The sequence below is a fragment of the Rissa tridactyla genome, chromosome 20, assembly GCF_028500815.1.
Source record: "Rissa tridactyla isolate bRisTri1 chromosome 20, bRisTri1.patW.cur.20221130, whole genome shotgun sequence".
Lineage (NCBI taxonomy): Eukaryota > Metazoa > Chordata > Aves > Charadriiformes > Laridae > Rissa > Rissa tridactyla.
The window spans coordinates 3,547,627-3,565,456 of record NC_071485.1 but is presented as its reverse complement, the minus strand read 5'-3'; the positions used below and the strand labels follow the sequence as shown (position 1 = coordinate 3,565,456).

The 17,830-nt window shown below is 41.4% G+C and overlaps 1 protein-coding gene across 2 annotated transcripts in view; it reads right to left on the bottom strand.

Annotated features, from left to right (window-relative positions):
• Positions 1 to 1,181: 1,181 nt before the first annotated feature.
• The window catches only part of KAT6A (lysine acetyltransferase 6A), a 41,757-nt gene continuing 25,108 nt past the window's right edge, over positions 1,182 to 17,830 (bottom strand). For both annotated transcript variants that reach the window (XM_054224883.1, XM_054224884.1), the window contains exons 12-18: positions 17,351 to 17,512; positions 16,238 to 16,331; positions 14,728 to 14,959; positions 13,819 to 14,029; positions 12,133 to 12,825; positions 11,019 to 11,334; positions 1,182 to 6,281 (exon numbers count right to left, since the gene is read on the bottom strand). In XM_054224883.1, the coding sequence (XP_054080858.1) occupies positions 3,694 to 6,281; positions 11,019 to 11,334; positions 12,133 to 12,825; positions 13,819 to 14,029; positions 14,728 to 14,959; positions 16,238 to 16,331; positions 17,351 to 17,512 (4,296 nt within the window). In that variant the 3' untranslated portion in view covers positions 1,182 to 3,693. The remainder of the gene's footprint in view (positions 6,282 to 11,018; positions 11,335 to 12,132; positions 12,826 to 13,818; positions 14,030 to 14,727; positions 14,960 to 16,237; positions 16,332 to 17,350; positions 17,513 to 17,830) is intronic.

Here is a 17,830-nt window from a genome sequence, read left to right as displayed (position 1 = left end):
GCACAGAATGGTTAATTCAGTCTTAACTCCAGCACCCGCTATGGGGAAGCAATACGCATACGGGATGTACCCAGATCCTGATGGGTCTTACCTGTACCACCGCTGATGTACTCGCTGCAATTCACAAGTGATTAAAGTCGCAAAAACCTTAACCACAGGTCACCCCGCCTCCCTCTCCTTCACGCTTGAATAACCTAAAAACTGTTGTGAGAATAAATGAACGAATCACCCAGGAGCGTCCCTGTACGAACAACTTCTGTCTGTATCTTGATGTGTTTGATCTGAAAGTTCAGGAGCCTCAATAAAACACCTATAATAGAGTCCAAGGAAAAATAAATCGGCTTCGAGGAAGATGCAGCATCATCCTCACCTCACATAAACTTACGTTCCATCGTGGTGAGGGCTGGAGATACGAAAAGCATGTCAAATTTAATTTTACTAGTTCTCAAGGTCCTTTCCATTTGTTTAGGACAACACACACACAGAGTTTGCTTCCTCGAAGACAGACTCGTGACAGCGCATCTGGGAAGAGCCTCTGTCCCCGCAGGCCTGGGGTTATTGCTGCGAGGTTCACCAGGGGAACCCTGGCCACAATGGCAGGATCGCTGGAACGTTGCTTCCATCTAGCGTCTTGGAATTCGTGAGCGCGCTTGGAACCGCGCAGCAGCAGCAGGAGCCAGACGGAGCTGGAGAATGATCCAATTCTGCCTTGAAGCTGCCGGGTAAACTCTGCTGGGGAAGATTTCTAGTTCTCCTACCCAAAGTGCTAATTATAAAGATGAGAGAGCAACTGGGGGGAGGAGGGGGAAGCTTCAAACACACATTGCCATTTTTTTTAAGTGCACAAGTCACAACTCAAGCGATTGTACAGACAGACGCTGACAAAAGCCAGCTAACTCCCTTTGCTTCAGCTCTGGGAAGCCCTTGCAGAGAGGAATTTAAAGGCGATGATTTCTGGAGAAGCTTTCGAGTTTTTGTTTTTTCTTCTTGTTCTTAGTCTTTCTCTCATTAGAAGCTGTAGATAAAAATTAACCTGGACAGAGATCTCGCAAGTACATTCCAAATACCACCTCTCTTCCGGATCAAAAGGCCAACAGAGAATCATATTCCCAGGACCCAGGATCGGTGATAGAGACCGCTGCGCAAATGGAAGAAAAAAAAACCCACATGCACAACTGACATCCAAAATGGCTCAACATAATTTATTTTTTATGTTAAAATGTACAGAGTTCTTTTGAAAGTACTTGCTAGAAAGGGGAAAAAAAAGTGATATTACATACAAGGAGAGGAAGGGAGACCATCCAGCCAGGAGCGTATGACATGGAGAATTACAAAGGCATCTAGGCACCCCTTCCCCTTAGCTTACAAGTCACCATGAACAAAGTACAAAGAGGTTACAAAACAGGAAAAGCAAATATAAACAGACAGGAATAGACTCAGCTTCATTTGTACATGCGGCTTTTAGAGGCATCTGGAGCTCCTATTCACACACTCTAGAGATCTCTTTAAAGAGAATTTTTATCTTTCTTAAAATAGTTTTTAATATTCTACAACAAAGATAAAAAATTTTAAAGATGGAATGAAATGAAAAAGCTCTTATTTTTAAAAGGCATCAAAGTCACTAACAGTGAGATTTTTTTTTAATTTCTTTTAGAAGATTACCCAAGTTATCTTGCTAAAAATACATATTTTTTTTTTTTTTTTTTTTAAACAGAAGTGAAAAAATGGTAGGTACCAATATTACTGCGTTGGATAATTTCTTTTTATATATAGAAAAGAACATTTTTTTTTTTCTACAATAGTTCTACAGTCACAAAGGCTTGTGGAAAAGGGAGCTGCCCAATTGATAAAAAAAACATACAAACCCAAACCAAACGTAACGGCAAACAAACTAAATTCACGGCCCTCGTTTCAACAGCTTCTCCTCCTGTCTCAGACCCCCCCCACCCCCTAACCCCCCCCAGCAATCAGGAAGCAGTGACACAGCTGAAGATCTAGGAAGGAGAGGGCAGCACAGTGCGCTTTCTACACGGGTATTTGAAACTGCAATAGTATATACAGAGAAATGGGGTCCTACACAGCCTTGTACATGCTCAAAACGAAACAGAAATAAAAAGTGGAAGTCCTTTGAATTCTGCCTTTTACAGTTAGCAGTTATTGGAGGAAAGTCCATTTTAGTGCATCTGAAGAAACCCCAACTTTCTTTTAGACTCTTTTGGTTTAAAAACAAAAGAAATTAGTCTTATTAATGTGCCTGTATTTCTACTTCATATACAATAGAAAAAGAACTTTACATTAAAGGGTGTCCCTTTTTGTATTGGGTGACATGCCAGCAGTGTAGCCAAGAAGAGTGTAAATTGGATTATGTGGTAATAAACAGCAAAATCTTGCCGCCTGCATCCTACGATGGTGCCTGGACTGTTTCACTCCTGTAAAACAGGCCAACTCCCTTCTTTCCCACACTAGATCAAAAGTGTGGCTATTCCTATAAAGTGGGTCTCAAACACAGTGGGAGAATCAGGGAAAACATCACCGACTCCCCCGGAGTGCGGCACATCCAGCAACTTCCTACCTCATACCAGGAATGGAAGAGTGACAAGGACACCATGGGGCTCCCGTCAAGTCACTTGAAACGTACACTGTATCTTCCAAGATTACCCAAGCGAAGAGGTTACGAGGCAGACCACTGGAAACAGCAGCTTTTGAGCTCAGCCCGACTCAAAGGCTCAGAACCAAGACCCTCAGCATTTCGAAGTACAAACTAAAGTGGAGTTTGGGATCTCGGAGTTCACCAGAAGAGCCTGCAACCATTTTCTTGTCCTAACAGGCCATTAACCACCCTGTCCTCCTCCTGACTGCATACGGGACACACACAGTTCTCTCTCGAAATGCTTCCAGTAGCTCAGGGACAGAACACGTGTGCATGCGCGCACATGTGTGCGCACGTGCACGTCTGGGTGGTGAATGGGATCATTTTAAAGTTACATGGTATTTTCAGCATGAACCATACAATTTCAATCAACTCGTCTACAAAAACACCAATGTGAATAGTTTATTGTTTACACGTAACTCCAAATTTTACTGAGGGCGAGGGAGTCAGGGAAAATTGAAGATTAAAATTTTTCCTGACTTGCAGAAATAAAGAGCTTCATTTATCCTCTGTGTCCCCTTCCAAGTCTCCCAATAAGTGCCTCCTGCTAGAAGTAGGAAATGCTAGGTGGGGTTTAGAGGGAAGGGTTGTTATTCTTTGAGATGTCAAACATTTTACATGACTGCAGCACTAGAAACTGCGTACAGAGGGGCACAGGGGAGGGAGAAGGACATACATTTGAAAAAAAAATATTTAGAAAGATGATTTCACTGGTACACATATTCTGTCCACATTGTCAGCAAAGTAAGGCTCTTCTTAAATTATGAAAAGATTTTGTGCATGTTTTCCCGTCTAAAAAACATCTGTAAATGATTTTAGCTGTAAAATGTTTCAGGATTGTGAAGAAAACAAAAACGCAAAACAAAAAAAAAATCCAAAAAATAAAGACCAGGCTTCCTAAAAAATAAAATAAACCAAAGAAAATTCCTCTAAATCTACAGCAATATTTTAACTGGAAAAAGGTCCATTTTCTCTGGTTCGTCAGTATAAAAGGTTCCTTTATTTATATATATTTCAGTTTTTAGGATGCAAGTTCGTCTCGCTCATCTTCTCATGTAGGGTCCATTGAGAGACTGCTTGGGCACCCCAGCAGCGTTCATGTAGCTGTGATGGGAGGGGCCCGTGTACATCATGTTTCCGTGAGGATTTGGCTGCATAGGCTGCTGGGTGTAGGCCTGGCTCCCCATCATTCCCATCTGCATCTGCATAGGATACTGTGCTGTCTGGTTCATGTAGGCAGGGTTACTATGGTAACTGCTGTTCATCATAGGCTGCGTCATTCTGTAGCTGTTCATGGCGTTCAGGGTGTTCATATTCATGGAGTTAACGTTGTAAGGGGCGGTTGGCATCAGGTTGACTCCCATGTTCATGCCCCGCTGAACAGCCAAGGTACGAGGACCGGCCTGCATGGCCACCGCGGGCGGGCTGCGGCCGTAGAGCTGCTGCTGGTGTGCGGTTGCCGAGGGCAGCGGTGCCGACTTGGAGCGAATGGAGATGTGCCCCTTGACCGGCATCTGCCCCTGCAGCCTCTGCGTGTGCGGAATGCCGATATTGGTAGCAGACATATTACACTGAAGCAGAGGTGACGTGAGGTTCATGGTGGTGGACGCCAGGTTTGGAGGGGGTGTCATGGTGGCTTGTGCTTGTGGTGTGCCTGCCAGTGGGTGAGAGGGAGCGAGCTGAGCCAGTCCCGTGTTGGACAGAGAGACGCTGGTTGCATAGGAAGTCACAGCAGGAGAATGGCTATAAGGCATGGCATGAGGGTCCATAATGGTGTTTGTCAGCTGCTGCAACTTGGCTAAACTGAACGTGGCTGACGGTTGTGAATAGCTCCCAGCACCAAAATCCCCTGGAATCCTCTCGTAGATGCTTATGTTACCAGTGCTTCCCGATTCGGGTATTTCCATGATCATGGGTGCCGGGGTGAAGCTGTTGTTCATGCTACACTGCGACAGTGGAGGCTGCTGCTGCGGCGGTGGTGGGGGCTGCGGCTGCGGCGGCTGCGGTTGCTGCTGCGGCGGCTGCGTGGTTGGTTGCTGGTTGCTCGGAGGCCTTTCTACGACACAGCTCTGAGGTGACTTGATATTGCAGTTTGCTGCAGGCTGCACCGTGTTCTGCTGCATCATGCTGCAACTGCTGCCAATGTTTGCCATTTGCTGAGTGACAACACAACTGTTCTGAGTGAGGCTGCTGGAAGAGGACAGTCCTCCGTATGAACAGCTGCTCTGGGAAGAGTTATTTCCACAAATGCTGCCTCCCATAGTGGAGTCATAGCTGCTGGGGTTTTCGTAATTCTCTGTAGTGCTCTCAATGCTGCCAAGGTCACTGAAGCCACTATCCACCACCTGCTGAGAGTGGTCCGATACTGAAGGCACATCCATCATGGGGCTGGTCTCCATGTTCTGCATAGAGGGTGCGGACAGGGATCCTTGTTCAGGACTTATCTGGGTGTAACTGCTCTCCAGAGCAGGCACATTTGGGCTGCTGACAGAACGTACAGACTGGCTGGGGTGGGACTGAACAGAGGATATTGGACTGTTGTGTTCTGAGGCCTGGCAATCTTCAACCATTGATATCTGAGGATCCTCCTCAGTCTGGGTGTAACTCTGCAAAGTCTGACAAGCTGCAAGAGTTTCTTCACAGTCCTGGTAAGCTACATCATGCTCATTGCTTTCCTCCTGTGTCAAGGACTGGACTGCTTGAACAGTTTCAAGATCTAGTTCACTATGAGGAATCTCCTCCTCTTCCTTTAATTCAATTAACCCTTCTTTATTACTTTGCTCTTCTTCGTGATCATCTTCAGACCCAGGGACGTGCTCTGAGCCCACCGATGTCTCATTGGAAGCCTGCTCTTCCTCAGAATCTGCCTCTGCTTCATCTTTTTCTTTTGCATCTTCTCTACTGCTTGGTATGCTTGTTTCTAAAAAACATTCTTGCACCTGAGGTTCCTCCTTCACCCCTTCTCTAACAGGCTGTTCCTCCAATTCTTTTTTCTTCACAGACTCCAAATGACCGTCATCTTCATCATCAGCATCATGATCTTCATTTTGATTTGTCACTACTGCAACTTCCTCTTCTTCCTCGTGGTCATGCTCAGGTTCATCTAGTTCTTGCTGTTCTTCTTCTGATTGCCTTTGCTCTTCTAAAACCCGTGGCTTCTCCTCTACCTCCTCTTCGATCTCAGGCTCTTTTACTTCTGGCACTGGACTGCTGTTGCTGTCCACAGGAGAAACTGCTCTTACTTCACTGCTGGCTGTATCTTCCTCTTCTCCTTCTCCTACCTCTTCTGCTTCCATATTCACATCTTCCTCTTTCCTTTCCTCACTAAGAGGCAGCTCTTCTTTCTGCTCAACGCTTTCTTCTTTATCTGAAATTTTGGGCTTACGCCCTGGTTTTGAATTAGCTACCACTGCCTCAACTTCTTCATCTTGAACTGATGGTGGCACCTTTTCCCGGTTCAGTTTAAAACCTGGTTTTCGACCAGGTCTTTTCTTCCAGTGGACTGGTTTTCGGCTTTTCCCTTTTGGCCATCCCTTCTTCTTCTTCATGGGTGTAGAAGTATCCGGCTCAAGTGAAGAATCCTTGGCTTCACATTTTCTCAGCATAGATAATGGTTTCAAAGTTGGGTTACCTGAAAACACAAATTGAAAGACACTGTTCAAACATTTTTGTTCGGCCTGAGCATTCACGGAAGCTTTCCCAAGCATTCCCATTATGTTTTTCAACTTTATGTATCAATACTAGCTTAGAGATTTATTGTGAAGGGTAACAAGAAGGATCAAGGTTTGCTTGTTAGCAATCACGTTGCACATTACACTTTCAAAGGACACCACTGCTTTCAAGATTTTGCGTGGTCAAAGCTCTGAGCCTTTAATAGACAATTCAAATTAAACACTAGGCTATACGATAAAGTCCTGGAAAGACTCACCAGCCTTAGAAATTTTATTTATACAATAAGTTCACAAATGAAAATGTTCCAGTGCAGGGGAAAACACAAAGTTGCAATAAAAGCATGTTTCCATTTAGATCTGTATTTTATGCATCTGCTAAAGAAAGGAAGTATTTCTACTTTTTTCATGACTTATGTTTTTAAATGCCAATAGAAACACAAAGATGACTGAATTTGGCTAGATTATTTTTTTGTTTCATCTGAGAAATCATTGAAAGTAAGCTGAATTTCTCTCTCATCTAACTTTTTTTTTGATGAAGTAAGTTTTGCATTTCAGTGACTTTCCAAACACTAGCATAGGTTCAGAGCTTATACAGCCAGAAAGGAACGTGATCATTTACTGAGAACTTACTGAATACTGTAAGGCACTCCCTGAATTGATTTTGGTTTGAACCCGTCAGTTAGGATAGTCAGTGACATTTTACACAACTGTTGGTAAACTACTGCAACAGTTAATCATTGACACTAGTTGATATTCACACTTTACCATCTGAAGCTCTCTCTTCAGACACTGAATTTACTTAATTTGCTTCTGTATTAGTTTTGCTTTTATCAGCTAAGCAGAAAATCTCTCTTACCAAATACCAGTTCTCACCTAAGTAATTTGTAAATTTATCAACTCACTCTCTTGCCTCTGCTTTCTTTGAATCTATCACTATAGAACATTTGTTCTAGTGTCTTCATCAGCCCACAACAGTTCTTTGAACTATTCCAGTTTATCAATACTCCTAAGCGTGAATAACCGAGTAAAGATGGTTGTAGTAGTTTCACCAAAGTGAAACAAAGAGATGACCATGTCTCTACTCCACTTGACACTCCCCTGTTCATATATTTAAGGATCACCTGAATCTCTTTGGCTTTGAGCTAGAAAACCATGCTATTTACTGGACATGAGCTTCAAATACTCTCTCATAGACTCTGTCAGTGAATTGCCCTTCACTTCATTTATCAAATCCCCTCTTTTTCTGTCAGCTGCTACATTATTTTTTTAATCCATCCATAAAATAGCAGTACAGACACATGACCCAGACCAATCTCCCTTAGAATAGTTCTGTTGGAAGGGACCTACAATGATCATCTACTCCAACTGCCTTGCACCCCACTAATAACAAAGCTGCTTAATTTCTCCTTGTTTGCCCCTAGATTTATTTAATGTATATTAGCTTGATTTTGTAACATTTCAGTTTAAGCAAGTGGTGTTGATTAAGTCAAATACTTCTCAAAACACTAAAGTAGGTAACATCAATTACCCTTATTAAACAAGCTGTAGTCTTGTAAAAATAGATCATTGTCTGATAAATGCATTTTTCACATACTAGCGTTCATTTGTATTCAGCAAATAACCCTCCCCAGACTTTCTACTGAGTAATAAGCCAGTCACCCTACTATTTAAATCAGTAAAAAAAATAAATTAAAAAAAAAAAATCACTCTTTCTTTTCCCCTTCTTTCATATTTCCTATCTACTACAGAGGATTAGATTTACCACCTCTTAGGTAAAGACCCATTGCTTTTATCCATACTGTCATGGATTTAATATTTTTAGGAATACAAAAAACCAAATATAAATCTTATGATGGCAAGCTCCCCTTGTAATAATGTGATATTAAAGGTGTCTGGTCTGGGCTCCCCAGTACAAGACAGACATGGAGCTACTGGAGAGAGCCCAGCAAAGGGCCACTAAGCCGCCCAGGAGACTAGAGCATCTCTCTGATGAGGAAAGGCTGAGAGAGCTGGGACTAGAGAAGAGAAGGCTCAGAGGGTGATCTTATCAATGTGTACAATTATCTTAAGAGAGGGTGTAGAGGTGATGGAGCCAGGCTCTTTCAGTGGTGCCCAGTGCCAGGACCAGAAGCAACGGGCACAAACTGAAACATGGGAGGTTCCATCTGAGCATCGGGAAACACTTCGTTACTGTGACTGAGCACTGGAACCGGCTGCCCAGAGAGGTTGTGGAGTCTCCCTCCTTGGAGATATTCAAGAGCCCTCCGGACATGGTCCTAAGCAACTGGCTCTTGGTGGCCTTGCTTAAGCAGAAGGGCTGAACAAGGTGACCTCCAGAGGTCCTTCCCAACCTCATGGGACTGTGATTTTTACCATATACGCTTGACACCATCTTCGCAAAAAACATGGATTTGATGACCCCTCAAGGTTTCATGTGCATCATTTTTCAGGCTACTGAGAAACGTATGTACATGCTCATTCAGTTGCAGGTAAACATCCGTGTGCATGCAAGCTTGAACAGAAGATCCTTACAGTATTCACATTCACAGTAAAACTTACAGGAAGAACTAGGAAAAGCAAAATAATACAGCCCAGCCTTTTCAGAGCTCCATCTTCCCCCACGCAACACTAATCAAGTTGCACAGAATTGGCAGAATATAGAGAGACAAGCTTTATTTGTTTTCTACACCACAGAACACACTCTGTCTTCCAGAATGCCTAAACCTTATTAAAGACTGGCTTCAAATCACCACATCACTCTATCCATTCTCACTGTAGCCCTGACAGCCATCAGAACCAATTCAAATCCTCATCAGACACCAAATTTAAGAGTCTGCAATGTTACATTTCGAGGAAATCATAGAACAATTTCAGTGCATTGCCTCAGTTAGAGATTAAGTTCTCAGGGAAAAATCTGAAAAAAATCTAACCCAAACCATCCTTACTCAGAGTATTAAAAAGAAAAAAAAAAAAAACAAAGAAAAAAAGGAAATTACAAGCGGGTTTCTGTAGTGATAGGAAAACTTCCCAAAAATCTAAGCTTCCTATAAACATTCCTAACCCACAGTTATGATTCAAAATAGTCTAAATCTGACCCAAGTATTAATGACTGCAATACCGTATTTCCGAATTCTCATAAGGCAGTGCTGCCCCCCTCCACCCAGCTGAATTTTTTATCAGAAAAGACCAGGTGTTTATGATGACTGGTTATCCCTGTGGGCTGTTTAGGTAACAGAAAGTACACTGTATTTTCTCTAAGATCATTATAGTTTTATTATGAATATGCAAAGGCACCTGCATTAAAGGCATAAGCAGGCAACAGATACCGTCTGATGTCAGGAGCAGCAATACCCTGAAATACTGTGCTTACTACTTTATTACTTTAGAGGTTCTGACAAATTTGCAGAAGTTCGGAAAAAAAAGCAACAGAAGTGACACAAGGGAACAGAAAGCACTGAATTACAAGTGGAGAGTAAGAAAGTAAAGTATTTATAAAGTAGGTGAGCAAGAAATTTATCATTGCACCTGGGCACTCTATAGACTATTTGCAGTCTGCAAAAGATGGCTAAAAATCACTGATGTATTTTATAAAGCAATATATGCATGTGCAATCTCTAAAGGGATCTGCATCTCCACCAGAAAACATTCAGAAGAGCACAAGTGAAAAAGACTGAAAATCACTTTTCTAACATATCTTCTCCCAATTCAGCACTCTTACTAATGGTGCTAGAATACCCTAAAAATGTATTTCATGAGTAAACTGATCACAACAGAATTAAAAAAACAACAGTATAAGCTGACTGTGCATATATTCCCACTAAGCAAACTTAATGCTGCATCAAGATGTGTTTGCACTACATTTACAGTTATATGCTGCTATAAGGATTTAAGGGTAACTGATGCTAAGTGGATAGTATACACGGCTATAATCATATTGATGCTTTCCGCATTTAAGTACTTTTAAAGAAAAATTCTCCTCTGATAGCCACAGGATAGTTGAAAGCCATAAATTAATGAATTTGTTCCAGTAACTATTTTTTATTGTGGGATAACGGCACCATACTTCTCTTTCACACAGTTCTTATTTGGCTGACTGCCTTGCACTATGTAGACCATCAGGAGAACAGAACATAACAGTCATAATGAAGATTACTAACGAAGCATCTGAATGACAGATGTTTCTTTTGAATTATCACTGCACTCTAAGTAACCAGTTCCAACCAAATTATTTTATTTTATGAACTGAAGGTTCAGAGAACGTTAAGGAGATATGAGAAGCTGAAAGGCAGGACGTGCAATGTGATGAAGAACAGGATCTCAAAAGAGACAGTTTATTATTTCTCTTTGTGATGGAAAACTGAGGGCTCTCCAATTAATTTCTGTCTTATTTCTGTAAGCGACCCTGCTGCATAGGTTATTCCACAATCACAGATACCAATTCCACAAGGAAAGCTGAACTGAAAGGATACCCTGTGATCAGGTCACTGTTAATCAGATATTTAAAAGCACTCACCACATTTTCATAAGACTTGGGAACGTTTGAGGCTGGTTTGACTGGCAATTTATGCCTAACCCTACATTTTGGCTAGAAGTTACATGGCAAGGTAAGCAGCTTGTTCCATCATGAGCTAGCATCATCTGACACTCACTGACACGCTATCTATATCAAACTTTCAACAGCATACCACCAAACATACCATTAGTGTCATCAGACTCCTCCTCATCTTTGGACTTCCTCTTAGAAGAGGGTCTATGCCTGAGTGTGTCTGGTGGGGCTAAGTGTCGAAAGTATCCACTGGGCAAAAGTTCGTTCTCCTCCTCTTCGTCCTCCTCCTCCTCTTCTTCCTCCTCAATCTCAAATGTAGGCTCTAATCGGGGCATTGGTCGTTCAGAGTCTGAGTCCTCAAACGGTTCATCCAGCACTTCCGTGGTCTCTGAGATTGTTTCAGTGACAACGCTGCTGTTGTGGTGCTTACGCTTGCGGACTCGCCTCTTCCGATGAAGAATTGGTTTCTGAAAGTAGAAGGTGGGAGAAGAGAAGACGTTTTATCACATGCAGTAGAAATAAAACACTGATAAAGCAGAGTTCAACAGACCAGGCAGGACCAGAGGACTCCCTTCTGGAATCCAGACTTCACTGGAAATACTGATCAGCACCTGCCTTCAGTTAGACAGATGTCAAATACAATGCAAGACGACCGACTTCCACGAAGATTCCTAGGTTGACATTTGTGTAATAGTATAAAGCATTTAAATAGCTGAAGCTAACAGCCCATCCACAATAGCTGAAAGTTCAGAGACACTACAATGTAGATGTGAATAGTTTAGAATAAGCTGCAAAGATGATACCGAAGAGAACTTTTTAGTGCAGCATCCCACAAAGAGAGGATTTTCTTGGTCACGTTGATAGAATTCACATCTCCACAGTAAATCTCTCTGAAGACTTTATGCTGTGATTTTAGTTGTTTAGATAGCATTTGTGTTTTGCAAGCTTCTTTTAAAAAAGTAGGACCATATTCTGTTTCTATTTTGCCTAACTGAGTAAAACTTTAATAACCAAGGTGGAAAAAAATCACAAGCACAAGTTAGAATTTAAAGAAAAAACAAACCACTAGCTCTGGTTCAACAAAAACCACCACTACAAAAAGGGAGCAGGAAGTACTCTCCAGACAGAGTTTGGAATGCCGAGCAGATGCTACCTGTACGTTTAATACACACCTCTTGAATTGCACAATCCTTCAGAGAGCACCAACATACTGACAAAACCGACTGCACGATAAAGTCAGAGACAACAAGAAACAAGACACACACCTTTCGTTTTAATGTTGGCTTGGTGAGAACAGGGGGAGAGCTTGATCGAGGACTGACAGGCTCATCATCTTCCTCTTCACTACTCTCACTAAAACACCTCAGAAGTGCCCTGTCGCTATCACTGTAGCGGCGGGGTAATCTGTCGCAGTCCTCTGGGAATCTGCACTTCAATGGCTCCGTGTTCTTCTTCAACTGCCCTCTCCACCTTTCCATACCTTCACTGTACCGACGACGGGGAATCGCAGATTTGTCACCTTTGCCGTACTGTCCCTGGCAAACTGCAGATTTTTCCTCATCTTCATCATACCGGCCTCTTGGGGCTGGTGACTTCTCCTCACATTCACCACATCTTCCTTGCAAGGCTGCCGACTTCTCCTCACAGTCACTGCACCGGCCTCGTGAGGCTGACGACTTCTCCTCACATTCACTGCATCGCCCACTGGGAACCACTGTTTTGTCCTCAATGGGCAATATTGCCTCCTTCTCACAAAAGGGTTCCCGAAGTTTTTTGCCCTTGCGGTTCCACCGACCTCTTCGTGATGGCTGACTGTTTGCAGGAAGACTATCCAGGGGAAAAATGTGTTTGTTTGGCCGTGCAGAATTGGCTGCAGCAACAATGTCTGGCTTTTTTTCACTCTCTGTAGGCGAGTAAGGCTCTTGCTCTTTCTTCTCCCATGACACAGATTTTACCATCTGATTTAAATAAAAACAAACAGATCTCACACTTTCTATTTAAGCATGCACATCTATCTTGAATTCGATTCCACAAAAGCTTTTGAGCGAGAAGTCAGAAAATTTAACAAGAATGACTTTTAAGAATCTGAGAATACAAAAGAATTGACCTTCGCAAGATTGTAATAGTGCTGTTACTCCTTTCCTCCCAGGTGATAATGTACCTCAATTAGCTTCCCAACAAGTGACTTCAGTCAGCAGCAGCCACCCAGTGGCCTGCTGGAATGCAAACGTCATCTTGCTACATTCAACCACAGTATTTGTGTAATTTTCAAGAAAAAAGTGAGACAAACTTGAAGCAATGTTTCCATTAAAATGTACAATTAGTTTAATGCAAATACGGTAACAGCGCATAATTTGCCTCTCAGTATTCTAGTCAGTGCTCATCACCTGATGAGAGAGTGGAAGCCTTCAAGGACAGCAGCCTAGATTTTATAAACCCTCACTGCTCTGTGGGCAGTAATTCTAAAGCTATTAATGATTTTGCAAAGTACACAGCAAAAACCTTTGGTGAAAAATGTTAAAAGCTTTTGTTGATTCATTTCCGTTTATGCTATTTGTCACTTACAGAAATACTGTGCCCTTCAAACCTAAATCCATTTCAGCAATTTGATAAGAGACCAGGTTGCTTGAGAGTGGGAGGCAGGTTTTTTGGTTTGGACTTTCTTTTTTTTTTAAACACAACATATACTGCAAAAGTCAATAAGGGTAGAAAAAGCCTTTTTACTATTTTCAGAGATAGTCTTTAACCTTTCTCTAGACTACGCCCCAACGTTTTCCCTATTTTTAGTTTCTAATCTGAAACTATAAAGATACATGAACTAACCATGACTGCATTGCCTTTTACAATTATGCCAAATGCCCAAGCTTGGCATTTGAACTCTTCTTAGCATTGCCTGCAGAAGCACCAGGTGTAAACTATACGACACACAGAAGTAACAGATTAACTCTTACACTGGTCTCTGGATCCTTTTCTTTCGGCTCTTGTTGCTCTTCGTTTTCCCCATCCTCTGTCTCCTCTTCTTCATCTTCAGACACAACTGAGTTGGAAACTATAACAGGTGTCCAACGCAGACATTCTGCATCCACGTCTATAGGTCGGACATTAGTTCTAAGCTTTGCCATATGTTCCTGGATAAGTTTCTCCCGACGAATGATCACAAATCTAAACAGTGATAATACTCTGATCAACAGGCTACATACTGTACATCTTGTCATGTGAAACAGATATATTACGGAAAAATCTGTGTTGTCTCAATAAGTGCTGCCATGAATAACTTCAGAGAGGACAGAAAGCTCATTAAAATTGTACAATTTGCAGTACCATCAGACTACCAGAGAAAGCGTCTTCAAACTGAGAAAACAAAGCCATTATCCTTCCATGAGTAACATTCAGCTGCAGAGTGTCACTTTTAGTATGTGTTAAACGGACATGGGGTATACCACTTGGGGAAGAGTCAACATCAGGTGAAAGATACTGAATGGTAATAAAAGGACTGCTTAAAAAAGTTACAGCCCCACTACCAGAGCGCATTTTATTCTTTGCTCTGTTTTGCAAGTATGTTGGACTGATTAGACTGAGGGACCCCAAAGAACATGGCCAAGAGACCAGCTTGCTTTCTCTCATGGCTGCAAATTACTCAGAAGTTCCGCAGCTGCACAGCTGGAAATCGGATCCAGCTTTGTCACTGAACAATTCTTGCATTGCACATGAGCATCATAAGTCTCTACAGCCAGTATCTGGACACTTAAGTCTTAAATAAAATCAAGCTTATTAGATGTGACTCATCTCCAAACACCATTAAGTTTCATTCAAATACACCTGGAAGCTATTTGGAAATACAACAGGACTCCTGTACTCACTGATCACTACGGAAGTCAAGCATTCGTAGGTGATGTAGAGTGGAAGTGATATCTTGAGGGCAGATTCCAGTCAGCTTACTCAATTTCTTGATGCTTAATTGCTTGTCACGTTGATGATAAAGGCACTCCAATATTACACTTTTCCAATAAGCCATATATGAGAGGCGCCCCAGGTCTGACAAGGGCTTCTCTGGTGATCCTGCTTGACCCTCACGCTTTGAAAGCAAATAACCTAAAGATATACAAGAAAAAAAATTTCAAAAATTAGCATATATAGCTTCAGCTCCAGCTTCTACAAAGGCATTTTTTCATAAAGTAGCTGAATGCTGTCTACAAGATATAGATTACAATTTTGAAAGATACACTGAGTAGTCTGTCCGATTAGTTTTTTTTGGTTCAAAACTAACTGCAGTTATGTAGTTTCAAAACTACATTGCCATCAGGCATTGGCTATGGGCAATGCCACGAGATGGCAGCAGCTGCCTACCTAGAAACTATACTAAGTCCGAAGTACACAAACAGTCTGCTGAGTATCTTCCAATTGCAATAGCAATTTTGAAGATGACAGAGGGAAAACACATTTTAGCCATTTAAAACTAGTATGTCAAACAATTTTCTTGAAAATGCTCTGCTGTCAAACAGCATACTCGCCATACTGGAGAGTACCAAGCTCTATCTAGAGGGACGTACTGATTCACTGCACAGGTTCAATAAAGACCGAGAGATTCTATCCTCCCCAGTGTGACAAAGGGGAAAAGGAGGAACCAGCTCACAAACGTCTTTTCTCCCTGCTGCTCTAACATAGCCCACATTTTTTAATTTCTTAAGATACATCATTGAGTTCCTTGTTTCACCAATATTTTCAGGAGGACAAGTTATCTACGCAAGGATATTTACCAGCAAAATTACTCTAATTATACTGGTAGCGTTTTTCCTCTGGACATTAATTTCAAAATTAGCATGCCCACAGGGAGGGCTATATTAGATTGCACTCAGCATAAGAGAGATATAGTTACAGCCGCAAGTTTCCCCGCGAACTTGCCGAGATCCATGTATGAAACTGAGAATTGAGTATTCAAAGCCTAAGTATGTCTGGTTTTGTTGTTCTCAAAGCTGAATTAAAACATGACTACCTTTTGCTTAAGGCACCCATTCACTTAATCAAGCTGCTGAAGGTTTCAACAGACCCTGCAGTTTTAGGGTTGGCTCTCAGTAGAAAGAGCTACACACACAAGGTAAGCTTCTGCTAAAAGCACTATTGAAACGTGCCTGTAGTTTCCACCATAAGTGGCTTACACAGGAAACATGAAATTATGAGAATAATTTTTCTTTAGAATTGAAGCCTTCCAACAATAAGAATAAATTGTGAAGTTCAGATGATTTTGTGAGCTTTAGAATCCTTTGTCCCAAGATGGTTTTTAATTTGAGAAAATAATCGCTTCTACAGTAAAGCCTTTCTTTAAAATATTAAAAGACAAAGACTAAAAAAAGCAAAGAAAAAGTTCCTTACTGAAGTCAATTAGGAACCTGCCATAGCCCTTACGCTGGTATTGTGGAAGAATCATTATACAGGAAACATTGTACTTCTGTTGGCAGTGTTTTTCCTGGGGGAAAAAAAGGCAGCAAATTAAAAACAAACAAACAAAAAAACCAAACCAGTGAGACACAGCAGAAGTTGTTCTGTAGAAGTCCCTGATTACTTCTATAGCAAAAACTGAGCTGGAAAGCCACAGTCAAAGTGTCTTAGGAACAACAATGTACCTGAGCCAAGGAAAGACTTTAAAAAAGATAATAATAATATTAAAGCTCTATTACCATCATTTCAGTTCAGAAAATCAAAAAACATGAAACCCTGACATAACTACCATGTTCTGCTTGGACACAATACAGTAAAGAACACGGGCTGCATAGCAGATAAAGTTCAAAGCGTAAGTCTGAAGGCAACTAAATTCATTGAAAAAAATTGCAGAGTCCAGTGAATCTTTAAATATCTTAACCTATTTAAATATTATAACCTATAACCTATTTATAATATTAAATATTATAATAATACTAAAATTCAATCTCAAACCTGCTATTCTGAAAACTGAAAGGAAAAGCTTCAATTAAAGCTATTTAAGAAGAAGTAAAACAATTACAGATAAAAACCTTAAGAAAAGGCCTATCCGAAATCTTGGCCCTGCTCTGTCAAAAAAAATGAAAGGTTTGAAAGGAGGTGCAAAATTGCCAAACTTGTTTAGAAAACAATGTATTTACAGAAGGAAAGATGGGATAGAACTACTTGGTTAACAATATTTATCTCACAAACAGTACTGCCCATCACCACCAAGAGCAGGAAGTTATTGGAAGAGTTGGGTTTTTTTAGCTACTAGCTGCAGTTCGAGTTCCTTAGAGAATACGTGCTATTCAACATTATGAGGAAACTTGGTTTTATTAGCTGGTGCAGTTGGTGGTCTCCAAATGCAACATAAATAAACTCTGGTTGCAACAGAAGTTTACACCTGTATTACGCAATGTATTATATCAATTGCAAGGGCCTATATTACAGCAATTTAAAGACTCTGAAGTTGCATTTCTCACCATAGCAAATGCAGTTCCAAGTCTTAAGTATTCAAATACTTGCCTTGGAAAAGTAGCCAACAAGGTGACAGCCCTTGACATCATTCTGTGTCAGCACGTAGAAAAGAAATGGCTCCACATCGTAATAGAGAGTCTTATGGTCCAGGAAGAGTTTGGCTAACAAGCACAAATTCTGGCAGTAGATAGTGCTGACATTGCCATCAACCTTACAGAAATGAGGAAAAGTTTTGTCACTCCATTTTGCTGTCATGCAAGGACATGCTTCATCTGGGTATCCCTGTACATTCAAAATGTCTAACACGAGAGGAAGGCTTCTCTGTCACAGGCGGCGTCTCAAGGACTTCAACTTCCACAGCATTAACAGCCGCGGCCAAGTCACTGTTACGCTCATTAGATTAAGAGAGAACTTAAAATTAATTTTCCTAAAATGAAAAAGCATTTTTACAAAGCAAGCCTTCTCATATATTTTATGGATGAATAATCTATACATGAGGTCAGCTCACACTGCTTGTGGTTCTTCACT